At 40.6% G+C, this 27,699-nt stretch overlaps 1 protein-coding gene across 3 annotated transcripts; it reads left to right on the top strand.

The window, feature by feature from the left end:
• Positions 1–574: 574 nt before the first annotated feature.
• On the top strand, positions 575–27,664 carry LOC125751899 (zinc finger protein 143-like). 3 transcript variants are annotated; one of them, XM_049031308.1, is made up of 21 exons: positions 575–998; positions 3,928–4,093; positions 4,444–4,500; positions 6,562–6,867; positions 8,700–8,896; positions 10,843–10,909; positions 12,620–12,738; positions 12,887–12,979; positions 14,466–14,561; positions 15,032–15,112; positions 15,299–15,492; positions 15,640–15,711; positions 15,803–15,925; positions 16,162–16,237; positions 16,366–16,491; positions 16,710–16,889; positions 19,538–19,765; positions 23,167–23,306; positions 25,929–26,087; positions 26,381–26,521; positions 27,222–27,664. In XM_049031308.1, the coding sequence occupies exons 5-21, from the start codon at positions 8,878–8,880 to the stop codon at positions 27,303–27,305; spliced, it is 1,998 nt and encodes a 665-aa protein (XP_048887265.1). In that variant the 5' UTR covers positions 575–998; positions 3,928–4,093; positions 4,444–4,500; positions 6,562–6,867; positions 8,700–8,877; the 3' UTR covers positions 27,306–27,664. The 3 variants fall into 3 exon arrangements, with proteins under 3 accessions (XP_048887265.1, XP_048887266.1, XP_048887267.1); XM_049031310.1 differs by having other exon boundaries at positions 576–998; positions 23,203–23,306; XM_049031309.1 differs by lacking the exon at positions 6,562–6,867.
• The last annotated feature ends 35 nt before the right edge of the window (positions 27,665–27,699 follow it).

The following is a 27,699-nucleotide window of genomic DNA, read 5'->3' on the forward strand; positions in this document are numbered from 1 at the left end:
TTTAATTTTGAAGACCTATCTTATTTAAACTGTGCTGAATTGCACTCAGCTTTCAAAAGTTAGACCATAAAGAGCCACACTCCGCCAATATTAACCACCTTGGGATTTTCGACAGTGAAAGCTTTTGAGAGCAGGGATGGGCAATCTTACCCAGAAAGGACCGCTGTATATGCAGGTTTTCGGTGCAACTCCCTAATTAGATTACTAATTAGACTGGTTGGCTAAAGAGTCCTCACACCTGGGTTATCCCAAAAACCTGCGCCCACAGTGGCCCTTTGCGGATAAAATTGCCCACCCCCCGTCATAGAAGCACCAAAGCAATACCGGACGTACTCCCCGATAGGTCCTACGTGGTGTTTCCTACACCATGTCTCAGCAGGTCAACATTAACAGGCAATTTGTAGCGTCCGTGGTTTTTCTGGATGTAATCATAACTTAAACTTTAATGTCGACATTTATATTCGGTGATTTTTTTTTTTTCTCCAATTTTTCTTCAAACGTTAGACTTTTTATTAATCACAAAAGCGTAGAGATAGGCGTTTTCATTATTATTTGAATATAAAGGGCGTTTCTTTAATTCTGGAAGCAGATGGGCTGATAGGCTTGTTTTACACATGAAACACAAAGCATTTTAATCTTCTTTGATTCGGTTTTCCTCTTCCTTTTAAGGTGCGCGTTCATTCTGGGAAATCCCACGTGAAGCTCATTGCAGCACATTATATTTTCTATCCACGTTTTTCACCTCAAGCTTTTGTACACTGATGTATAAACCAGTATAATTATCGTCATTTATAATATACACAATTTAACGTATTTTAATGGCTAAACATTTCGAGAACAGACGCGATTAATATTTGAATTACACGCAAAAAGATGACTGCAATATTTGTCAGAACACTCCAGCACCTACAATTAACTGTAACGGAGCCATTACAGCCGTCGCGTGAAATGTAGGCAGCATGGAAACGCGGAGCTCCTTAAAGATCTGGCTGCTGCAGGTATGATTTCCATCCTCATGTCTCAAAACTTGGCTTTATCAAGTCAGCTACTCGTTGGTCATTTCTCAGATGTGAGGAATGCTGTTGTATTGCTATGATCAGTATTTTTGTTGTTAATGACCTCAGTGTAACTTTTTGAAGGGTGTAAATATACTATACTTGCTGCGTGTGTGTGAAACTTTTTTTAAGATGGGCATTTAAGGATTCCCCCAATTCGCGATTCACTTCGATTCATGATTCAATCTTTCCACGATATATTTTTGAGGAAAAAAGGCTTAATTACCAAAAATGTAACACTTTACCACTTAATATATCTTTTGTTAACTTTAAAAAAAAAAGTAATTTTCTTAATTGCAGTATATAAACATTTGTAAAGCTTGCAGTAAAATGTAGTAGCCTGTTAACGCAAATATTATATTTATTCAAAATGAATAAAGTTTATAAATAGGCATTTTCTTGAATTATTTCGCCATTCCATAGTGTTATTTCTGAAGGTTGCATTGGTTGATTTCTGGTAGGGGGGCAGGCCTAGTTATTGCATTTTGCTGTATAAACAACGCAATTAAAGCTAGCAAAAACTTAGCTTTCGCAACCTAATCATTTTTAAGCTACTTTTTATTTCCACGATTCGAATAGTCAGATATGTACCGCGATTTATCCTCTTAGCCTAGTTTGAGCGTTAACCCATTTACTGTGCATTGTTATCCATGCTGTTATACTGTAGGTAGTCATCTCCAAACAGTTGGATTGAATTGCTAGGCAAACACGTGCTACTGCTCATGGTGAAGTTGAATGTGTAGGGATCCTGAGATTGCTTTTAGCCTAGAAAATGACTGGTTTGATTTCAGATGTTGTAGAGCAGTTGTCCTTGTCACCAACCCTGCTCCTGGAGACCTACCCCCCTGTAGAGCTTAGGTGCAGCAATAATTTGCTACACCTGATACTGAAATTCAGGCTTTTTTAGTGGCATCTCCATGTGTATCGTCTGTTTCTAGCAGCCGTAAGTGCTCAGCATATATGTGGGACGTCCTTCAGGACATCTGGAAAAGCATCCCAGGCGACAATCTCATGAAACTGGTGTAGAGGAGACCGGTGTAGGGTCAGTCAGTCCATGGCACAGTTGAGGTTAAGGGTCTTGCTCAATGGCCCAATTGTGCGATCACTCTGCCGACCACAGGATTTGAACAAGGAACATTCTGATTCCAAATCCACCTAGCTGCCCCACCCTGCCTAACAGAGAACTTAAATACGTTTTTGGTCAATGAATAAGCCATATGCCTGTTGAAAATAAACAGCATAGATCAGCATTAATTCCATGCCCAGCATAGCTGTTCTGGTCTTCCTGCACATGAACCTGGTCCACCAGCACCCAAAGACAACACATACCGGTATGCACAGCACGCTTTATACTGGTCATGCTGATAACCAGCTATGCTGCTCTGTGGTGTGTTTTCAACAGGGATATATTTTACAGTTTTGTTCTCTTATATGTTATATTGTCTGGCATCCCCTGGATTTACTGTAAATATTATAAAAATGAAACGATAAAATGTGATCTTAGTTTTTCCTGATTTTAACACAGAAAACAAAGCATGAAGCCTGTTTTTCTCTTCCTGTTCTGATTTTAAAATAATTTGGTTTTGAATTGGAGAATTCAAAGGACGAATGATACTCTCATTCATACATAGCTGGCTACAGTACTTATACTAAGTAGGGGTGAGTGATTTGATATTAGATTGTGAATTACTAAAATGCCTGTGGTCTGCATACATGGAGAGATCATCAGTATAGTGCTACAATGGACATTCTATCAGTGGCAGTTCTATGGCTCATACATAAAACTTTAGTTGTTTCAGCCAAATCGGTTTCAACACACCAATAAACCGGTAATAGCTAACAGTACGTAGGTTGATTTCTTCCTCCCTCCTTTTCACACCCTCATCCCAACATGCAACACGTTCCCTATTTGCCAATGTAGACATGGACGACGTGGAGGAGTTGGTCGATAATAACGGTTCATCTGTACTGTAATATGGAACCCGTTTAGATTTTCCAAAAATGACTTGGCACAAGCAACAGTTATTTGCAAAATTTTCAAATATAAGGTTCACACTTCGAATTCCGGCATGATAAACTCTTTTAGCCACCTCAAAAGGAAACGCTATTCTTTACGTTTTACCTTGTAGGGGTATATTTTTTTAAAACAGGGGAATCAGGTTGGTTCCTGCTCTACAGGATACAAGATGATTGCTGCTTGGTAATACTGTTAAGTAACTTACAAAATAGTTTTAAAACCAAACATGAAGAATTGTGATAAGATCGTGGATTGTGATGATACCTGAAAAAAATCGTGATATTTTTGCTGTATTGCCCGCCTCTAATACTAAGGGTTGGTTCAGAAAACGATAGCAAATTAATGGAATGCATTTTCTATGAAATAGCCACTATGTCTCTTTATAACCTCCTTTGTCTTCTTTTCATACCAGGAAGGAAGCTTGCAGTATGTTATGAGCATCAGTAAGAACTAGAAATCTTTGTACAGATGTACTGTTTGGAACTGGCCCGTGCTGTAGAGGGCATTGCGGTCTGCAGTTGATTCTTGTAGTAAATATTTGGGGTTATTTCTCTCAAGTGAGTTATAAGCATCAGATTTACTTGTTGAGACCTGAACTTTGAGCAGCTTCCAAACAATTTCGTCACCCTCCAGTGTTGTAACATTAATATGGTCTAACAAAAGAGAAGTTTCACTGACTTGAGGCTGCAATTTCCTGCTATACAGGAAGATGAAATATTAAATGAGTAATATTTTTTCCGCTCAAAGCATCAATATTCTAAAACACTGTCTCCTCTTTCCTGTAATAAAGGATAGATTGCTACTGAACTGCTGTCTAATGAAGACATGCGTTCACTTCCGTGCTTTTTATCCCAGGTGTCAAATACGTGAAGAACATGGTGAATCAGGATTGGAACAGGAGGAAGACCAGGACCACTGAGATTACTTGCAGCCCAGGAAAAGACTGGTGCTTGATTGCAGACATTGTAGAGCAGCGGTCACCAACTCTGCTCCTGGAGAACTACCACCCTGCAGAGCTAAGGTACTACCCTAATTTAACACATCTGATACGGATAATCAAGTTTTGTAGTGGCATGCCTGTATTCAAACACTTCAACATAGCTGGCTCCAATACTTATCTGAATCAGATGTGTTAAATTAAATCTGCCCCCAAGTTCTGCAGCATGGTAGCTCTCCAGGTGCAGGGTTGGTGACCATTGTTGTGAAAGGGTAGGGTTAGGGTAGTCCACTCAACTGAGTACATCTAAAGACAAACTGCTTGGTCATTATCATTGGCTCGGCAAATGTGATGCTGCTGTATTATTAATAGTTGTGTTTAGGCCTTGCATAACTTATACCGAATATCATAGCATGCAACTTTTTTTCTAACAGAAAAAGGAAGATGAACAGATGACGTTGTTGCTACCAAAGTAGGATACCTGAGTTAGCGTAAGTGTGCTTCAGTCTCTGGTTTATAAAAGAATAACTAACTGAAATGACACGTTTAACCTCATACATCACACACCAGTATTGAGTTTCACTCCAAAAAAAGTCGTCTTGTTTTACTTTAGCCTCATTTCCATCAGCACGGCACCGGTGCTGGACTTTTTCCCAATCCAGTACTGGTTCCATGCATTTCCACTGCAAAAAAGTCTTTGGGCCAGAAAAAAGAAATAGCTCCAGCACGGCACCACAGAAAAACTGGGCCCAGAATGTGGCACTGTAACGTCAGTTAACGTAAATGTGGGACAGGCTATAGCATCCAAGCCTTCTTTATATCTGGAAAATTCAATCCATAACCAATAGTTAGTCTAATAACGGTTCTGGCAGTGAAACAACTTTCGAGCTTATTAGTGGAATAAGGTTACATTGTTTTGTTTTTATTTTATTCTGAGAGAACCAAAGATCAATCTCTTGGGCAGATTTAATCCCAAAGTATAAATATGTCACAGGTTGAATAAATAAAATATTGTGGCGTTCGTGTGGCGAAGAGATCATGAGGCGGACTGCAAAGTTTAGTTTTTAGCAGACACTTTTATTGCATGATCCTTAAAAGGATGGCGGTAAAACAAATACTAAAGAATAAGCTCACTAATATACACAGATATGTAATATGTGACCCATCACCACGAAATGAGTCTTATGGGTGCAGTTCTACCAGTGCGATTTAAGACTCATTTCGTGGCGACGGGTCACATATGTGGATACAGACAATAGAGACAAGATGCAAAAAATCATACTCCGGAAACCTTTTTTCCGCTTCGGCAAAATAAATCCAAAACACAAAATACAGATTATTCTTTACTTTCACTTCTGCCAATGTACCATTTGTTCCATTCTTTTTTTAAACTGGTAGAAACGCATGCTGTATCTCAAAAGGCACCAAGGAAGAACCAGCCTACCGCTGGCACCAGCACCAGCTCTGTGCTGGTAGAAACGAGGTATTTGTAGCTGACCAAGACCTTTATAATTATGAAAGCTTGGATCTCTCTACTTGTGGTCATTTTCTTTTATAATACCTGAAGCTGTTCAGAGCCATGATATGTAATAGTTACATCCTTTTACATCTCTGTACTTGTATGTGCCGAACACCAGAGTATCCAGTCTTTTTGGAGACCTCGGATGGGGTACTGGAAGGCACCTTCACTGGGGACTCCATTGTCCTACTGGGGGACTTTTAACGCTCATTTAGGTAATGACAGTGAAACCTGAAATGGTGTGATTGGGAGGAATGGCCTGCCCGAACTGAACCTGAGCGGTGATCAGTTATTGAACTTCTGTGCTGAATACAGCTTGTCCATAACGAACATCGTGTTCAAACAATAGTGAGTTTATAGGTGCACCTAACACCAGAACATGCATGTTTATTGACAGCAAATTTTTTGTAACCGTGTCATTCAATCTGTCCGCATGTTTTAGACACTTGAGTGAAGAGATGAGCCGAGTTGTCAACTGATTATCACATGGTGTAGTGTTGGGTCAGGTGGGGGGGGGAAGATGCCGGATTGACCTGTTACACCCAAATGCATTGTGAGGGTATGCTCGGAATATCTGGCGGAGCCCCCTGTCCAGGAGATCTTTAACTTAGAACTTCTCTTGCATCCCAAAGGAGTCAGGGAAAATGGAACATGAATGGGCCATATTCCTGGACTGGGTTACTGAGGCAGCTATGTGGAGCTGTGGCTGTAAGGTTGTTGGTGCTTGTTGTGGTGGCAATCCCCGAACCCTGTGAAAGACACCAGTGGTAAAGTGAACTTTCAGGCTGAAGAAGGAGGCCTTCCTAGTTTGGTTTCCTTGTGGGACTCCTGAAGCAGCTGACTGGTACTGGCAGGCCAAGTGGAAAGCGGCATTGGCAGTCGCTGAATCAAGAACTCGGTTGTGGGGGGAGTTTAGTGAGGCTATGGGTAACACATACTGAATCCCTCAGATGTCAGCAACTACTAACCAGTATCACTTTGAAAAATTCTTGAACGTGCAGTTTACAATTAGCTGTGTTTCTCTCTCTTTCAGAACAACCTTCATGATCCTAACCAGTCTGGCTTCAAAGTGGCACATTCCACAGAAGACTGAACTCTTGGCTGTCACTGAGAATCTACATGCTGTCAAAATAGCCAAATTCTGTCCTCATCCTCCTTGACTTTTTCAATGACATTTGACACAGTCAACCACAACCACTCTTGTCTATCCTTATGAGTCTAGGAATTCATGGCTCAGCATGGCAATGGTTTGCTTCTTACCTAGAAGGCCAATCATATCAAGTGACATGGAAGGGATCCACATCAACTCCACACAGACATTCCACTGGCATCCCTCAGGGTTAAGTTCTTGGTCCTCTCTTTCTTCAGTTCTTGGAGCAGCTCTTCACCCAAACAAGGATACTGGAAAGTTCATTGGAGTTGCCCAACCAGTCTACATATGTTTTGTGGACGGCATCCGACTGTGTCCCTTGAGGGGGGGGTCCTGTGGTGGGAGCTTCAGGAGTGTGGGGTACAGGTTCTGTTGTTGTGGGCCATCAGGTCCCTGTATAAATGGAGTGAGAGTTTGGTTCACATTGCCAGCAGTAACTCAGACTCGTTCCCAGTGGGTGATGGACCCTGCCAGGGCCACCAGTCATTGATTCTGTTCATAATTTTTATGGACCGAGTTTCTAGACGTAGCCAAGGGGCAGAGTGGTTCTGGTTTAATGGCCTCTGGATCGTGTCTTTGCTTATTGCAAATGATGTGGTGCTGTTGGTATCATTGGGCTGCGACTTGTGCCATATACTGGAGCGGTTTGCAGCTGAGTTTGAGGTGGCCAGGCTGAGGATCTGTACCTCCAAGTCTGAGGCCATAGCTCTCAACTGGAAAAGGGTGTGTTGCCATCTCCTGATGGATGAGTTACTGTCTCAAGCAGAGTAGTTTATGTATCTCGGGATCTTGTTCACAAGTCAGGGAAGAATGGAGTGGGGAGTCGACAGGCAGTTCAGTGCAGCGTTGGTGAAGGCAAAGCTGTTGATTTACTAGTTTATCTGTACTCCAACCATCACGTATGGTCATGAGCTTTGGGTATTGACTGAAAGATTTAGATAGCGGATAAAAGGAGCAGAAATGAGTTTCCTCTGCAGGGCATCTGGGCTCAGCCTTAGAGAGAAGGTCAGGAGCTTGGACATTCAGATGGAGCTCAAAGTAGAGCCACTGCCCCTCTGCATCACAGAGCACATACACACTACCGGAAAGACACCAGTTAGTCTTGTTGCATGTTTTTGGACTAGAGGAGGAATTGCATGATTTTAAGAGCGTGCTTACTGCACACAGGGCGCACGTATGATTTGAACTATCAAACAAGGAAGTGCAAAGTAGCAGTGTTACAATTAAGAGCATGTACCTCTTAATATAGTTAAAAGGGATGTCACTGCCTTCATCTGGCCTGTGATGTAGGCAACTGAGAACAGTGCTCCATCACTGTCGTCCAGAATATGTCTACAGTAAGATGCCAAGTGGTATGTCTAGCAAATGACATGAGATGATGTTTTAAGGTGTGTGTTACTCTCCCTCCATTTGATTAGTCAGAATAGTTTTGTCATGTCTAGCAGCAGGCCTGTATGTGATTTTTAGCAGTTTTCGTCTTTGGCCTTTTACCCATGTCGCATTGGTGTTTTACAAGATTGTTTTTCCTCTGCCACACATCAGAAGATGGTCTCATTTTTGGTAGCTTTTGCCACTGCTGTATGAAGTGTTCTAGCAAGATGGCGCTAATTTCTTTAAGTGTTTGGTTTTACTCCCATGTCTCATCTGTTATATGCAACTTCTGCTTCCTCTTATTTCTGCTCTTGATTTGATTTCTTGTTTCCCTTGAGGTTTGGGGGTCTTTTATGGAGACTTCACTTTATGTATGGAGTTGACTAAGTTCTTCTGGCATAGATACAATGCTTCTGTTTTGTATCTGTGACAGTTGATACTACTGTTAGGGTCTGACCACCTTCCTTTGTACACCTGAGTTGGAAACTGCTGTACGGAGGCTGTTGAAGTGATATGACGCCATGCTGCTGGTATTCAGTTTTATATGAAATTCCTTGCAATGTAAATTCTTGCATCTTGATTTTTGGGATGAACGTGTATTTGTGATGTCTGCCAAACGTAGTGTATAATATCTATACTGGCTCTTGCAGGTTGTGGTTCTGGAGCTGCTGATATGAGGTGAAGTCTAAGAAAACGTGCCATGTGCTTCAAGATTACCATTGCTGCCCTGCATTACACCCCCTCACTCCTGTAGGACACCAAAGAACCTGAGATTCCCCAACGTCAGCGATCACATTATCAAATGTTTAGTTTCACAGCTGCAGAAAGATGTGCAGTACACCCAAGGGTAAGCCTGACTACAGTTTTCATTTGTTTTTAATCTTCTGTAAATATAAAAAAAATGGCTTTGCATAAGTTGCCATGGTATCTCAGATTTTACCAAAATTGTGAAATGTAATTTTTGTAAACAAAACAATGATTTTTGTCCAGAATTTTCACTGAATTAAGCATCCCAAGACTTTTACTGTGCACAATATATAGTAACAATTCTATACTGCTTGGACTGTATGGTCAAAGGCATCCATACATCTACATATTATTCTCATTAGGAAGCCAATGGTGTTATATTGGGATTCCGTGTTGGTTTAATTACATGTGTCTATCACTTGTTGGAGTCAGTAAAACAGTTCTTTGTCGAGTGACCATATAAGATGACTTTCCTTTTAAGTGTTCACTTAAATATGCATTTGTAATGCCAAAAAAACACAATTATAATGCTAGCAAATTTATGTTTTTATATAACTTGGTAAACTCTCCCTTTTGGCTCGTACGTGTATTAATATGAATTTGGTCCCCATGCTACTATAATGAACTCATGTCCTCTGGGAAGGCAGAAATTGAACAAACTGTCTTGCTGGAAAGGTGGCTTCCTATGATTGTGCCATGTTGGAAGCCACTGAGCTCTTCAGTATTTCATTGCCAATGATTGTTGTCATCAATGGGTAAGGTGCCAATTTCTTTCATTTATGACATGACACCTTTGTCATTTTAAAAACACGACTGCTTATTACAAATGTGACAAATGCGAGCTAAAGTATGGATTGCAAAAAAGGGTACTTGCAGGTCACATTTGCTGGAGTGCCAACTTTGGTCAGCTGGCTGGTTTGAGATTTTTAGTCTGCACATGCATTTATATGTAAGAGTTTTATTACCTTGTAAATCTGTAGGGTTTGCAAACTACCCAAATGGTTTTGATGTAGCTAATTTTAGGTTTATAGTGGAATACTATAAATTTGCAATAAGATTTCTTGCAAGAGCATCACACTAAATGTGAGAGTTGGTGATCCAGCACTTTTATTTTCTGAACATGGTAAGCACAGAACATCTGAATACTAAAATTCTGCCTATTGAAGCATTCATGCATGAACAGTCTTATGGAGGGCAAACAAAATCATGTATAAAGCGCGTAATATGGAATGTTCCTTCAAGTACAAGGAATGATAGCAAAGCAATTCTTACTGGTGTAATGCATCTTATAGGTGTTTTTTTTATTGGAAAACTGGCGAAGTACTTTAGCATGGACTGCGTAATTCGTTAGGCCTAAGTTAGTTTTCAGTATGGTTAAATGGCTAAGCGAGTTCATACTAAATAGTAAAATTAGCCTGTTGGCTATCTTGGAACCGGTTTAAGTACAGTACAAATAGCATTACATGTAAATGGAATATCGTAAAGAATGGGATGAATCCAAGGCATGGTAGCTACCAGTTGAATGTATCTAACTATTAAACGCGACTTTAAAATTCATAAAGATTTTTATTTGGCTTCCACTCATTGCAAAACCCTTAATGCAGTCAATTAGCAACACAAGGGAAAGCTTTCAAGTTGCTTCCTCTTCCGGAAACATTGCCGCGAGTGAACATAATATTCTGACGTTTTCTTCGTTTCGGTTTTAAAAACTTAAACCCATTTCGTAGTTTAGCTAAGACAAACATCACGGAAAAGCTGCAGTGAGTAAATATACAGCCATTCCGAGTTTTGTGGCTTATGCCAAAATAAACACTTTCCTTAGTTTAATGGACGCCAAAATGGCGTCCAAACATTGCCCTTCAACTGGTGTGATCTCAACTAAGGTACGAATAGCGGGCTGAAAAAATAGATTGGCCGAACATTAGACCAACAGAGAGGCCTATTTCTTTGCGTCAGGCTTTCACAGCCAATCACAGCTGTGCAATGTCCGTTTGACATGCCCATCTGGAGTATGCTCATTGTTTCATACATGTTCCTGGGTTTCAGCAACATTGTACGTTTCCTGCCCTGATGCATGGTGGTCGGACGGAGGAATTGTTGGAAAATTTCAGAGGTTAGTATATAATTGTGTTTTTACCCAGTGTGCCTTATTTCTAACAGCCATCTCCAGCGGAGCAAAGTGTAGCTAGGCATTTCCTGCGCTGAAACAGCAACAGTAAAGAGCAAATAAACCAAGCACAACAGAAAGGAGTCAGTTTGGAAAAGGTTTTATTTATGAATTAGCTAGCTGCACTCCACGTTTTGTACGAGTTGAGCCGGGCGTCTTGCAATACAGTAGCTACTTCCCCCCTCCGCGAAACTAGTTTCCCCACGGTAACGATTAATTCTGTGTAAGACAGCTGTACATTCAATGCACATGTACAACGTGCGAAACTTTATAGTTCACTTATCACCCATATAACTGGCCATGCCTAGCTAGCTATATAGTCTAGTTTAATACTAAGGTCGGTACTCATAATCGTCACTATAATTCATAGGTCAGATTTTCTTGCTGGGCTAAAATAATATTTAAATATCTGTTGATTAGCTATTAACGGGAATAATGAGTATAATAAAACGTCTCACCTTCGCCAAGCTAACCAAGATTGCGCCCTTTTTCCTCCAGGTATTTTAGGTATCTAACAAAACAATATAAAGTTGAACTTAAGTAATTTTGTTATAATATTGTTTATAGAAGTGCTTTATCAGCTTTCACAACTAATATTTTTAACTAATTTGGGTAAACCGTGTTCTCAAACGCAAGACTGCGAAGATGGCTGCATTAGCTGTTCGCCGCAAACAGGCTAGTTAGTGAAAGTGCAGCGGATTTTATTTCCAGTGTTAGTGTTAGTAGTCGTTTAAACATTTTCTCAATGTAGTTTCATACTCGTATAATGCTTGGTTTTCAGAATCAGGTGAATATAAATTTTGTATATAAAACCGAGCATTTATTTAAAAGCTAATTGTAAACTTTGGTTATGTCCATTGCAACTATTATTGACGTTGATTATTACCATAAAGCGTAAGACTGCCTTATGCATTGTATCTCGAAGTGTTATACGTGCTCATTTCGACGGAGTTATTTCTCTAAATATCTCATTTTGGTGTATAACTCATTTAGTTCGAAGAATCTTATAGGTCATGGGTTCGAATCCCACAGCTAGCAGTGTCTTTGTCATTGCTGTAGGCCCTCTAACCCCAGTTGCTCCAGAGGCACTGACTGGTCCTGCTCTAAATTCCTCACTTATTTTGCTAGAATAGAAACACCTGATGGATAAATGTAAAATGTGAATGCACATACATACAATATGGTACCAAGCTGCTGTCTTGATGTCCATTATCCTTCAGTGGGTCATTGTGCCTTTTCCATCTACTCCCCATCAACGTTTTACATTTTTTACAGGAGACCGACAAGTCCAACGCTTTCAGTATTGCACACCATTTTTATGTTCTGTGAGCCTAGTATATGTCCACTAAACAAAGGGTTTCTAACCTTTTTACATATGTTTTCAGATCCTTTATTTAATCATTATAGTCACATTGAGAGGTCTTTTTTCCAAGTGATCCCTTTACAATCCCTCATGTTAAGTTGTTTGTATCTGAAAAAGATGAAAATGGTTATACTTATGAAATCGGCGGTTGATCGCCCAGCTGTTTCATTGGCCCATGATATTTTTGTATGGCGTAAACTGGTCCGCAAACATCAAGAGGTCTGGAACCCCTGCACTAAACCTTTGACCTATTTGCTATGTATATTTAAAGATGCTTGTATGTGTGTGTTTAGGGAAGTCATGCTGTTGGCTCAGATTAACCACGAATCACAGGGTGTGGTGGATTTACAAAATGGCGGAGGAGATGCCCAACATGTCACACTTTGTCTTGCTGAGGCGGTTACGGTTTCAGGTGAGGTTGTGCAGGATTCACAACTGTTTTGCTTTAAGCTACTCTACCTTGCACTGAGATTTTAATCCAACCTTTTGTCACTGATTTGTCTATATACAGTAAATCCTAGCTATTAGACGTAATTCAGCTAATTTTCTTTGCTTCAAAGATGGTAATCATATGGACAGCATGGACACTGTCAGTTTGCAGGCTGTGACACTTGCAGATGGATCGACAGCATACATTCAGCACAATCCCAAAGGTAAGATTTTCTTTGCAGTGTCTTCAGTAAACGTCTAGTAGATTAGACGACTACATTTTTTTGAGACAATAGTTCTATCTTGCAATAAGCGGTTGAATAAAATGAGATGTGGGGTGATCAGCCTTGCAGGAATGCAGTATTAATTTTGACAGCATATTTTAATTTTAGTCTTGCTCTTTTGATGAAAATGCAGTTAAGTTTTAGTAATCTGACATTAAAATTTCAGGATATTTAGGCAACTAAATATACAGAACGTGCCGTGATTGGAACTAGTAGGTGTAGCCATGGTTTAAAACATCGTTTTCACATTTCTTTGAAAACTTCTTCACTTAATCTGTGTACACAAACACACAGATTTCTCTACCTCTCTGCTCTAGATTTCTGAAGGAAATGTATGTAAAGCTGTTTTTATAGCATTGCATTAGGTTTGAAGATGTGATTTTTATGGACACAGATTTCACTGTTGTAATATGAAACATTACACTAATTCTAAAATGACTATCAATCACTAAATATAAGTAACGCAAATTTACTTGCATATGACGCTTCTGCATTCGTATTATAAGAGAAAAAGGCCAATGGAGAACTTGAACATAGAAAATTGAAGTGTGTTCTCAAACACTGATAAGTATCAGAAAATACCACCTGGGTAGTGCTGATTTCTGCATTTGGTTTGGTTCATTACAGTGAACTTCTCAAACATTTTAAAAGGAAAACTTGGCTATTTGTTCCTATTAATTTGTTGGTGCTTTTAATTTTGCGGTGTTCCCCGTTACTGCTGCTCCACATGGCTTGCACTGAGTCTTTTCTTTCACCTCAAATGTGAAATGTATCCATATTTCTGTGCGTTTTTCTTCTGCCTAAAGCCAACCCTGGCACAGACTAGGCTTGGGTAGTAGCTATCGTTTCATACCCTGCAGAGATTATAGAGCACTAAATGGTATTTGGATAGTTTTAAAGCAGCACTATTCCTGTATTTTCAAATATTGATATTTAAATGTATATTTTTAAATTTAAAGTTTGTTAGTATTAATACTATCTGCAAGGCAGATGAGTCAATGCAACGTAATTACGTTCTGATGCGCGCTAACCGGTGTATGTTCTGAATGACAATGAAAGTAGCTATGCTATTCTGTTCTAAAATTTGGCGAACTAGTAGGGGGTTCTCACTATAAAATTCACCTAAGCCTATCATAGATATGGAGTTTACAGCCAGACTTAAGAAAATGAAGAACATGGTTTATGTGCATGAAGCAGGTTAGATTAACATTATCCAGTTATTCACAACTACAGTCTACACTAATGAAAGATACTACTTCTCATTGGGTCTGTTTAAATGTCTCTTCCTGACATTTTCATCCTTTAATTTTTTCATTGACAGTAGTGTCAGTATGTTTCATACATTTCAGTCAGTTAACTAACGTTTTTGTCAATGAAAAATCAGCTAAATTAACACCGCAGGAAAATAAGTCATTGTGTTGTTTAGTTTCCATTTCAGATGGTAAATTAATGGATGGGCAGGTCATTCAGCTGGAAGATGGATCTGCCGCTTATGTTCAGCATGTGTCCATGCCAAAAGCAGGTCAGCCCCAGGATGCGTCGTCCTCCTATAGTTCTGTACTGCACATGTTACATTTTTATCTGGGAAGCTGTACTCGTATGTTTCTAAATTTTCAATTTTATAATGTATTGTTAAGGCTGACATGGTGGGATCTGAACTACTGACTTTCTGATCACAGGCCACATACCATGGCTGACAGTGATGCTGACGTTTGGCTCTTCAGCAAGGCCCTTAACCCCAATTACTTCAGGGACACTTGCTGACTCTATACCCATAAAAAAAAACTTGCGCTCACCTGCATATTTTTCTGTCTCTCATGGGGAGTAAGATGGGGCAGTCTAAAACTACTTATTCATCACAGTGAGAGAATCGTATCAATATTAGGTTCTATGAAGCATGTGAGACCTACAATGGCCTAGCCATCTTCTCATACTTGACGTGAAATGTTATCCTTTTCCTCACATTTAATTCCCACAATATGTGTGATGCAGGAAGTGACAGTCTGAGACTGGAGGATGGACAGGCTGTGCAGCTGGAGGACGGAACGACGGCTTACATTCATGCGCCCAAAGGTATACCTTATCCTGCAGCAAACCCTGCCTGTATTCGCATTCTCTTATCCATGTACATTTCTAAACTCTGAATTGCTTGTTTACATGTAGTATTTGTTTAATGGTGCGGTAAATTCTGGAATGCCCCAAAAATGTGTACCCTTCTCTCTTGTCCTCCCTCTTTCCTCTCACTGCTGTACATATCAGAAACGTACGATCACGGTGCCCTGCAGGCCGTGCAGCTGGAGGACGGCACCACGGCGTACATCCAGCACACCGTGCAGATGCCCCAGTCCAACACCATCTTAGCTATACAGGCAGACGGCACCGTGTCCGATCTTAATGCCGAGGGCACCATCGATGATGAGACCATTAGTGTTCTAGAGCAGTATGCTGCCAAGGTGGGTCACTGTAGACTCCTTTTTGAGCATGTGCTCTGCACTGTCTTTGTTTATAAAACAAGGCTGTGGCTTGAAATGAGGTCCATATGATCCATTTAAATGAATGCTTGAGTTGTTCCCCCCCCACCACCCCCACCTACGTTTCAGACAGAGACTGCGGAATGTGTCAGTTCAGGGCTGGTCAGCAGGAACGAATCAGATGGGGCTGTTCAGATGCAGGTAAATTTTAGCCTGTGCTGAAATCCAAACTACTCCAGTGTTGCATTTTCTTGGTGCCCAAAGAGGAAGCTTATGTGTATTTCTCTGTCAGATCGTCGTCCAAGGCCAGGAAGCCGCTCGTGGCATAGTGAAGGTGCAGCCACCAGGGGAGAAGTCCTTCCGCTGCGGCTACAGCGACTGTGGGAAACTCTACACCACAGCCCACCATCTGAAGGCATGGTTTCAGAGGGACTGCAATGACTTGTTGCTTTCCTCTACAAATTGCTGGATACTCAACTTCTGCTTCATTTGCAACAGTGATATAAATCACTTTCTAGTAGACTGAAGACAATTGCCATAATATTGTATAATTATTAGAATATTTCAGAATCTGCGGAGTTAAAACCCAATTAAAAGCATTTTTGTTGTTTGTAGTACAACAGTCAGTTGGGACTTTCTGTGTATATGCAGGTGCATGAGAGATCGCACACAGGAGACCGACCATACCTGTGTGACCACCTGGGCTGTGGTAAAAAATTTGCCACAGGTAACAAGCTTCAGTTTGACTAGCTTGACTGGCTGGTCATAAACTGATCATTGTCGTCATGAATTGTTCGGACTTCTGTTTTTCGCTTGAATTTCTCAGAGATATTGTTTCGTTTGTTCTTGCTCCAGGGTACGGGTTGAAGAGTCACATTCGGACACACACTGGAGAGAAGCCATACCGATGTCAGGAGACAAACTGCCGCAAGTCCTTCAAGACGTCTGGGGACCTCCAGAAGCACATCAGGACCCACACAGGTAAACGCCTACACTGTACCTTTTGAATACTGACACTCTATCAACCTTTCATGTAATTGCTCTAGGTTTTGTGAGGGATCTGTGTTGTGTGATAGCTAAATTGGTTTTGCTAGACAAATTATTAGGTTTGATCGAACGGCGTTTAACTGTAAAGATGCTTGTACACTGCCTTGGGACAGTAACTTTTTCAATATGCTAATGAACTGTCCTATTTGTAGGAGAAAGGCCATTCATGTGCCCTTTCGAGGGTTGTGGGCGGTCCTTCACCACCTCAAACATTCGCAAGGTGCATATTCGCACGCACACGGGGGAGCGACCCTACTACTGCCCCGAGCCGGGCTGCGGACGTGCCTTTGCCAGCGCCACCAACTACAAGAACCACATGAGGATCCACACAGGCATGTTGCTGGCCGCCTTCTGCTGATTTGCTCACTTCTGCTTGATGATGATGATGATGATGATTTGATATCATTGGAATATCAGTGGCCTTGACACACAATATTATTGAAGTGTTAATTGGTAACTTTGCCTTTTAATTGCATAACTATTGATAATGGTACCACAAAATCCCACGCTTTGGCCTATAAGAGCTCATATTCACATTAATAAAATGTTTGCCGTCCATATGAGGTCCATAAGACTTCTCAAAAACTTCTATCCCAAGTTATTGCAGAAGTTTTTGCTCAGATGTAGAAGCTATAAGGAAGCTGGATTATCTCTTGGTAACAAGACGTGGTTCGGCGTGAATTTAAAGCTTTGCATTTTCATCACGCTTCATTTAATAAACCCCAGTTAGAGTCTCTAGTGTACGTGCTTCCAGACAAACATTTTCCTCCAGAGGGTCATATGGCAGAGTCCCTCGTTGGTCGCGTGCATCAAAAAACATCTGGACAGAAAAACAAACACGTTGGTGAGAACAATGTGTCACATACTTAAAGCGAAGTGACCACCTCCTTCGTTTTGTCATGCCATAACCTAAGAGTATGCAGAATGTTTTCAATGTAGCAGCCACATGCAGAGTGCAAATAAATGTATTGTGGCAAGTCCTCCTTAATAAAGGAGATGGTAGATTAAAAAGTTATGTAGTAATTTTAGATTTAAAAATAGAAATTGATTTCATACTAGCAGTGGTACAAACAGGGAAGTCAACTATTTAAATGCATGCATGCCATGGCAAAGATTACATGGTTACAACTATTACTAGTAACAGAGATGTCCGAATACACATTCATTTACACTAAAGTGTGGTACTAACTTGCTGGTAACGGCACAATCTGTGCTGCTGAACAACCCACATTTGTCAGCCAGTCATGGACAGTGGATGGAATGAGAACAAACAAATGTTTGCCTTGGGGACCCTGCAGACAAGGTGATGTGCAGTGATTACCACACATAACTCGTATGTCAGTGGTCCCCGTTTTCCTGATGATACTGTGGGCTTTTAGGCTACATTTCTGCTTTCTTTAGCAAGATATCTGTTCTATAAGAATTTCAGCATCCTAATGTAGATGATCAATGGCTTCTTTTTTTAATGTTGATTTTTAAGTAAGGAATAATTGACGACGGGCCGTTGAATTATTAGAAAATATAATAATTTTCTACGCTTCGCGTCGTGGCCGCATTACCACCTCGGGTGTGCATTATTTTCTAATAATTCAACGGTCCGGAGTCAATTATTCCGCTTATACTACGGTTGCCACACCTCAAGACATCGATCAGATGATATATTTCAAGGGATTCGTCCGGTTTTTCTACTTAAATCGCTATAGTGAGTAGGATTATTTCTTCCGCATCTCATCCAACGACTCTTGCTAGCTCCAAAACGTCATTTTAAAGCTGGCAATGGAGGCTTGAGCCGTTGATAGCAGACTAATGCAGTTAATAATGAAGTTATTAGAAAGAGAGCAAGAGAGACAGAGACACAGAGAAAGAGAAACAGAGAGAGAGAGAGAGCTTGTATGAATTAGGCCACCTCTGTGTGTCCCTCAACAGTGTTCTGAAGCACCGTCTCTAAACTGTAAGTCTGCTTTAAGGTGCAGCGCTGTTATTACCTCGCTAGTGAGAAATGTCATGTGTAGCCTTTAAGTTGGTACACTAGGCTAACTAATACTGCTGCAGCCCAGTTGTTGAAAGTTTCATATTCACCGTAAATATTAAAATTTACTTTCGGAAAATCGTCTGTCATGTTGTTGTTTTTGTTAGTCCTGTGTGCTGTATAGGTACTGTATGCTAATTTCCGTTATTAGTTAACTATGCGAAGTGATATGGAACTGTAATGCGGTCAAGAGAGCTACCTGGAACTACGTTCGCCGTGCGTTTATCTGAAAATAATTGCACACCTCAGAACGTTCGTCAGCCAATCAGATTCAAGCATTCAACGGTCCCGTAGTATAGTCTTATTTAATGTGAACAATTTATGGTGATATTTAAAAACGACTTTGCAACTTTTGAAAATTGCCTGTCAACCAGCCCCACTAGAAATAAAATCCCAGGTATTAGGGGTTCTGTTGGTGATTTTGAACACAGCTCCTTTACTTCATAGTGTACTGCTGGCCACTGGATCCCTCATATTGTATAAAATACTGTATAAACTGCTTAATGTTTTTTTTGTGTGTACGAGTTAATAAACACTAGTGGCCATTCAAAGATTAGCTAAAACTTTACGGAGAAATATTGGCCACAATACTCCCCTACCCCCAGGAATTAAGTGTATAGTATAAGCGAGGCTGATAATGATGGACTGATAAAACATGTAGCATTTTAAAATCACACGTCCTCTGAAGAAAGTTCTCCAAGAGAACTTTCTTGTAGACTTGCTGCTGTTGCTGTTCCAGTCCAGCCTGACTTCGATGTAGAAATGGCACAGTACTCTGCCATAGCATCTGCACTCTCCTGCAACCTGTACTATGTGTCGGAATGATGTCATGCAGTGCTTTGGGTCACAGCATAACCTGTGATAGGCCTGATGACCATCCAAAGCACATCTGTCTTTTGTGAGAGGGAGCATTTGTTCGGGTTTCTGAGTTCCCTCACCCCATGTCTGCAGGAGAGAAGCCGTACGTGTGCACAGTGCCAGGCTGCGACAAGCGCTTCACCGAGTACTCCAGTCTCTACAAGCACCATGTGGTGCACACGCCCTGCAAGCCCTACAACTGCAACCACTGCGGCAAGACCTACAAGCAGATCTCCACGCTGGCCATGCATAAGCGCACGGCTCACAATGACACGGAGCCCATCGAGGAGGAGCAGGAGGCCTATTTTGAGCCGCCAACAGGTAAGGACCTGTCTGCTCGCAAAGTGCCACTTTATAACACAAGCTATGCACCCTATGCATAAATATTAGGCAAGTGTGTATTTGGCTTGTATCTTCCTCACAATAGTACTAGTCCAGATTTATCTCCAGTTAAAAATGGACTGTTTAAAAATAGAGCATGGTCAGTGTTTGGTCTGAGTACTTTAATGCTGGGAGAAAAACTGGAAACCTTAGATACTACAATGTGCAGAATTATTAAACTATCATTATTAAAATGTGCCAAAAAAGGTCTTGGAGAAACTGGAAGGGGGGACAAAATGGTGAAGTGCAGATGAAACATCAAGAATGGGCACATGGACCATTTTAAGACTGATTTTCCAATGGTTTTGAGGACAGAGGAGATGAGTGATTCTTGGTGGAGCATGTGAATGGGCCCATGGATGGACAACTTAAAACGGCAAAAAAAGTGGTTGGAGGGGTGATATGGGTTGCAATTATCAGTGACTTGCGGATGGTATAGAAATTAACTAGGATCTACCAATTTCTAGATGCCACCTTCTTCACATGCTGGTACGGGAAGAAGTCTGTAGCTTTCAGAAAGGTTATGATATTCATACAGGACAATGCTCCTTCCCATGAATCAGTATTCCATAGATTGGCCAAGAAAGACTTGAAATTTGATCAAATTACGAATAGTATAGAATAGAATATATCTTTGTCATTTGTAGATACAACAAAATTTGAATGCCCAACTTCCAGTGCAAAAAAAAATAAAAAATTTACTTCATATTGCACAAAGTTCACGTTTTTTGCCATGTTAAGTGCTATTATGGCTTTGGGATAGAAACTGTTCTTTAGTCTATTGGTCCTTGTTATCATCACTCTGAACCGTCTGCCTGAGGGCAGCAGTTCAAAAGTAGTGACCTGGATGAAATTGGGTCTTTTAGGATGATTTGTGCTTTTTTTAAGACAGTGGGATCTATACAGTCCGTCCAAGGAGGTGAGTGAACTGCCAGTGAGTTTCTTGGCAGTGTTGGTGACCCCTTGAAGCACCTTCCGTTCAGCAGCTGTGCAGCTGGTAAACCATACACAGATGCAGTAAGAGAGAATGCTCTCTATTGGGCATTGGTAGAAGGACACAAGCAGCTTCTGTGTAAGATGGACCTTCTCAGGAAGTGTAATCTCTGCTGTGCTGCCTTCTTGAGAGCGGTGGTGTTGGCTTTCCAGGACAGACTGTCCTCGACGTACACACCCAGAAACCGCAAAACCTTTCCACACATTCCCCATTGATAAAAAGGCGCTGGATGTCACTCTTTTTCCTCCTATAGTCCATAACCAGCGCCTTGGTCGTAGATATGTTTAGGACCTGTTTTTTGTTTTTTTTTTTTTTGTTTTTTTTTTTTGGAACAACACAGTCGTTCCACCTCATCACGGTTAGCACTCACCCCCACTACGGTGATGTACGGGTGAAGAGCAGGGGACTCAACACAGCCCTGGGAGGAGCCAGTGCTGAGGCTCGGGTCTGCAGAGATGTGAGAGCCTCCTCTAACCCCCTGGGAGTGATTTGACAGGAAGTCTTTAATCCATAGGCAGATGGAGTAAGAGAGACCCAGGTCTAATAGCTCGGACACCAGTCTGTGAGGAAGGATGGTGTTAAAAGCAGAGCTAAAATCTACAAAAAGTAGTCTAGCTTAGCTCCCTTGCTGCTCCAAATGGGTCAGAGCAGTATGGAGGCTTATTGCTATGGCATCCTCTGTACACCTGTTCACTCTATAAGCAAACTGGTTACAGGTTTAGTCTACCTGGGAGTAATGTGTCTATGGAGCAGTTTCTCAAAGCACTTCATAATGATTCGTGTAAGAGCCACAGGACGGTAATCACTGCTTGACTTAACCACCACTGAGAACTACTGGGCCTGATAAATGAGATTTACCAATGTGGTAAGCAGTGCACTTCTCAGAGCAGCGTCTCGGCTAATATAAGATGGGATTAAATTCAAAAGCTGGCTGGTTCAGTGGACAACAAGCTCATGATGGCCTTTGAGAAGAAAGGTGGCTATACAGGACTGAGTAATTGAATTGTATAGAACAGCTGATTTAGTTTATTGCTTATATGGACAGAATAACTAAAACTGATGGTGGAGGAAAAAATCCACTTAGTTTCTGACTGCTTGATTCAGTATGCATAATTGTGTTCCTTTTATTCTTATTTGTGGCAGACTAACATTTTCTCTGAATCAAACAGAACTTATGAATTCTTTTATATGTCTACCCAACTTGCTAAAAATTCTCAGGGATAGTACTTGCTTAATACTTTTGCACATAGTGTACATTATGGTATATTGAGACTATATAGGGAAAAATGCACAATAAAGGGCAGTTGCACATAATGAATTTATAATGCAGTGGTATTCTGCATTAGATCGTGATTGTTTAAACCATTATCACAGTATACCGTGTCACAACATTAACATTCGTGAAGAACACATTAATGATGTAATACTAGCAGATGAAATATCAACTGTTACATTTAATGTTCAATGTTCACATTCATTCTGATTTAATTTGTAAAACTGACAATTTGCTGTTTTCATAACACATGCCACAGTGGGGGTGGTACAGTGGTTAGCACTGTAGCCTCACACCTCTGGATTCAAGTCCCTGCCAGGATTCCATGTGTGTGCATGTTCGTCATGGAGTTTCCTCTGGGTACTCTGGTCCCCCCCCAGTCCAAAAACATGCTGAGGGTAACTCTTGTTACTAAATTGCCCGTAGGTGTGTATGTGTCGGTGAATGGTGTTTGAGTGTGCCCTGCAATGGGCTGGCACCCTGTCCTGGGTTACTCACTGCCTTGTGCCCATAGTCTCCAGGATGGGCTCCAGACCCCCAGCAACCCTGAATAGGATAAGCAGGTTCAGAAATTGGATGGATGCCACAGTGGACAGCTTCTTAGCTAATACAGAGTGAAGATATCTATGTATTCTCAGGAAACTGAGGATGCAAGTTAACATTAAAGGGGCAAATTACACCCACCACAAAAATGGTGTATGGTCTCATTTTGGGTTCAGAAAAAAAATTATGGTTAAGAGTTATGGTTGAGAATGTCTTGCCAAATTGTAGAGCATGTGGTAAAGCTATTGTAACCCTGTGCTAAACCATTATGTACCAAACCACATTTGTCATGCTGGGACTTATTCATGCCATTGTAGCCCTGATTGTAGAAGTAATACAAGCCAGCTACAGTAATCAGAATGGGTCTACTTCTGGTTTTCATGGTGGTTTGGGTATGTGCTGCACTTGCAGTGGAATATGAGGAAACAAACAAGGGTGACAGGACTGCTTGGCAAGCCTTAAACCTGACTATGATGCAGTCCTGAAATGTTTGCTTAAGTGGCCATGTTTCATTTTGCTATTATGCTTCAGATGCCATTGATGATCCTGCCGTGACCTATGTTCCAGAGATGGAAGAGGAGGATTCTGGATCAGAACACGTGTCCTCTGAGACCGTGGAGGCCATTGGGCATCAACACGTGGCTCTTATCACACAAGATGGAACTCAGCAGGTAACTAATCTTTATGTGCTTAGTTCTGGAAATTTTCAGTAAATTTCTACCTCCACTCCTCAGTGAACAGATGACATGAATAATGCAGGATTTTCCAGTCTGAGGTCGGGAGACCTGCTTTAAGCCTAATGCAGTATTATACTGTTCAGAAAACTGCACATGTAACACAACCTTTTTTACATTTCAAATCCAAAATTCAATCCAAAATGTGAATGTTGTTGTTGTTGTTGTTGTTGTTAACACTAACACAAATACTACCATTAGACTAGATTCCAGTGATGCCTTGCAAATTGAAAATACTTTTAAGAGTAAAAATATTCACATATTTGGTTTTGCAGTTCTAAGCCACAGTGCATGGAGATAAGTGCAAAGATTCTGGTAACCAGGAGTATTCCACCCTCTTACTGATGTACTTTAAATGATTGTTATTGAATGTATCACACGTTTCCAGGTGGATCGTGAAACACTGGACGCAATTTTGTCGTGTATTTTTCTACTTGCACTTACATGCATACACTAGGTCAGGGGTCTCTGACTGAACTACCTGACCAGGTGACTTGCTGAATTGGTAACCATTCTACACTTAATGGTATAGATATATGAGTTTTTAGTAACAGTGGCCAAGAATTGGTTTGGAATAATACGTCTCAGCCTGCATGGTAGCATATAAGCTTGTCTGGACTATGCAGCTGATTACACAGGATGTTCACATTGTTTTGAATGAAAAGGGGGAAAAGAGATGGCAAAAATGTATGGATTCATTCTTAAGCACAATATGGGTCACAAACATACCATAATCCATCAATTTTCTCTTTTTAATATTAGTTTGAAGAGAGAGAATTAAGTTATGCAAGTTGTGATAATGTTTAAAATGCCTCTGGGGCAGTTCATCATTGTTTAATTATCCATCTATTTCTGTAATTAACAAGAGTGTATCATTAAATCTAGGACAATAGTTGCAGAGAAAATGACAAAACAAAGTGAACAAATAATTATGGAGCCCCCAAGTGGTCAGGGTAGGAAAATGTTTTTTATAAACTCTGTCCATCCACCGCCAGTGTCATTAAGCAAGACAGCTGGACTGTTGAACATGAAGTGCACACACAAAATTAAAATGTATTGCAAACATTGAAAGATATTACCACTGGAAAACTGCATATAAAGCTAACTTTACCACGGTGTTGGAGTTGAGGTTTAAACTAGAACCTGCTTTCTGGAATATTTCAGTATACAGTAGATCTAGTAGAGCACACACCATCAAGCAAGAATACCAGGTATACCAGGTGGTGTAGGCCTACCCAAATGTGGTTGTGGGTTTAATCCTTAACTATGACACCACGGTAAGGTTATATTTATATTCAGTTTTCCAGCTGTAATATCTTTCAATAAAAGCAAGCAGCACCCCTTAACTTTCCAACTTTCTTTATGGGCAAATTTCAATTAATATTAAAGAAAATATATTTTTTTTATGTATTGTGTGTGCACTTCACATTCAATAGCCCAGCTGTCTTGTATACAGTTGCTGGTGATGAATGGACATGTCTGTATCGTTTACGTTTATTCTTATTAGTCCATTAATTCTGTTTTGTACTTTTAAATGGAAATAGAACAGTTATTAGTAACGCAGAACTATTGCAAGGGAACGGAAAACTGTTTAAAAAAAAAATGTTTTCCCACCCTGGCGCCTTAGGTGCTCCATAAAAATGTACATCATATACAAAACGTTTATAGTGAGTTGCATGCAATAAAGTTACAATTAAAAAAACATTTGATCTAATGTCATAAGATCTTTGCACTGTGACAGTAGTGAGATTTTTGGCTATTTATGTAGGGAGAATGGTTGAACAAAAATTGAGTTACAGTTTGTAATACAGTGATTAGTACTGTTGCCTCAACTCTGGAACTGGGGTCCAGATTTCTGCCATGGCTCCATGTGTGTGCAGTTTGCATGTCCTCCCTGTGGTGGTGTGGGGTTTCCTCTGCATAGTCTGGTTTCCCGCCATGGTCCAATATTATGCTGAAGGTAATTGGAGTTACCAAATTGCCTGTAGGTACGCATGTGTGAGTGACTGGTGTGTGTGTGTGTGTGTGTGTGTGTGTGTGTGTGCGCTCTGCAATTGGTCAGTACCCCATCCTGGGTTGTTCCCTGCCATGTGCCCATAACCTCCAGGACAGGCTATGGGTACAGTTGATTTTGGATGGATGGATAGATGGATAAGTAAAGCACTACTTCACTGTAACATCAATTTTTTTTGTTGTTGATGGATTCCCTTTTTTGTGAGAGATCAAATGTATGTGTAGTAATCTATTGCCATGCTTTTGTTTTCAGAATGAAAGGGTTTCATTTAAGTTCACAATACAATTAGTCCATGTTTCACAGTTTACTTAATGGTAAAATCATTGAGGCTGTAACCCCCTCTTCTTGCTTAATAAATTATACTTCTTGCACAGCCACGCCTTCATTTTGAGTTACATGTGGTGGACGTGACCTCGCTGATGAGGGTAGAATACACAACTTTTCAAGTGCTTTTTTGACATGTGTGCCTGATGGACCCTTTAATGTTTTTAGTTTTTGAAGAATATTAATTTCTTGTGGAAATCAGCAAATGTATATGTCCCTAGGTCAGTATATCCCAGGCAGATGTGCAGGCGATGGGAAACACAATCACCATGGTCACTCAAGACGGCACAACCATCACTGTGCCTGCCCATGAGGCGGTTCTCTCTTCGGAAGGAACGCACTCCGTCAGTATGGTAGCAGCTGATGGGACGAATGAGCAAGTATGTTTCCTAAGCATTTATATGACCTGGTCCTGTCAGGTGTTTGTTAGAATGTTGTAGTGGGAAAATGTAAGCAAACTTAAAGGGAATTTCCTTTTTTATAGTCTTGTGAAGTAGGGCCTATCTAGTGATTAAAAAATATCTATATTTCACTGTTGTGTTTCTGGGTATTTCCTGAATGAGTTTGGGAAAGCACCTTTTTTTAACTTGGCTTGAAAAGCTGTCTTTCTTAGAGCCTTTGGGACTTAAACATGATAGTACTTGTTTTGTACTTCTGTGTTGTCTCCCTGCAGGTAACCATCGTGACTCCAGAGTTAACATTCCATACTACACAGGCTGAGCTCGTCCAAGATCATGAGCACCACCTAGTGGCAGCCAGTCCGCACCCCGTCACCTTATTAGCCACGTCCAATGGCACTCAGATTGCAGTACAGGTAGGTCACCGAGAAGCTATTCGCACAAGAATGTGGAGTGAGCCATGCAAGTATTTTACCTCATTTGTAGCCCTATCAGATTGCGCAAAATGTTGGTCATAGGCTAAGAAAATATGCAAAACCATATCTCTGTGCTTTGACAGGAAATGTTCATAGGGACAGGATACACTGTGTATTTTTTAAAGCATGCACTGGATGTAGGTTTATGACTTTGTGGGCAGGAGTGTGGATGGGTTGAACCCACAAGAGGCCCTACTTTTTGAAGGGGAATGCATTTTTGAGAGATTTACATGATATAGCTTCTAATAAATTTAGCTATAAATTAAGCTATAGAAGCATTTATTGTTGCTTATCAGAGTCTCCAGCAATTGAATTGAGGAAACGCCTGTTAAGGTGTTGGGTTTTTTTCCCCTCCCTTTCTGTAACATTTTTAACCACCTGTCATTGCACTACGTTAAGCCTTTGAACAATTGCCTTATGTTAAATTTAGCAGTGATGTTATTAGCTACAAGTCATAATACCCCTGTATTGCACAAATTGATTTTGCAATTAAGCAAACAAATAATTCTTCTAGACTGTGATCATATGAAGGAGACCCATCTGCTGTTGGACAGCCTAGGTTCTGTTTCCATAACAGGAATTACAGCCTTGACTGAAGCGTGAATGATTCATTTCATTACCAACTTTAAATTCCTTGTAGCTCAGTGAACAGCCATCACTGGAGGAAGCCATTCGAATAGCTTCACGAATACAGCAAGGAGAAACTCCCGGGCTGGAAGAATGAGACGGCTGCTGTTTTTGCTTCTAAAGAAAATTTCAGGGAAAAAAACTGCAGATGTTTTTGGCTGCTTGCTTGTTTAACAGGGCTCTTGCAGTTTGCTTACTCACAGGTATTGATACTGAATATGTGCATATTTTAAAATATGTACCTGGCAACTACTTTTGGATAAGCATTCACTTTAAAAAGTTTGTGAAATTTGGAACACTGAATAATTCCACTGTCTGAACTACCTAAACTTTTTTTTTTTTTCATTTTTATGATAAATATATACTTCTGTATATATGCAGTCAATGTAAATTGTGCATATTTTACCTTGGATTATGTACAAATAAAGCATTAAGCTTTAGTTACCTGGAATTAAAGCAATGCATCTCTTGTATTCTTTTCATTCAGTTTA

The sequence above is a fragment of the Brienomyrus brachyistius genome, chromosome 11 (assembly GCF_023856365.1).
Source record: "Brienomyrus brachyistius isolate T26 chromosome 11, BBRACH_0.4, whole genome shotgun sequence".
Taxonomy (NCBI): Eukaryota; Metazoa; Chordata; class Actinopteri; order Osteoglossiformes; family Mormyridae; genus Brienomyrus; species Brienomyrus brachyistius.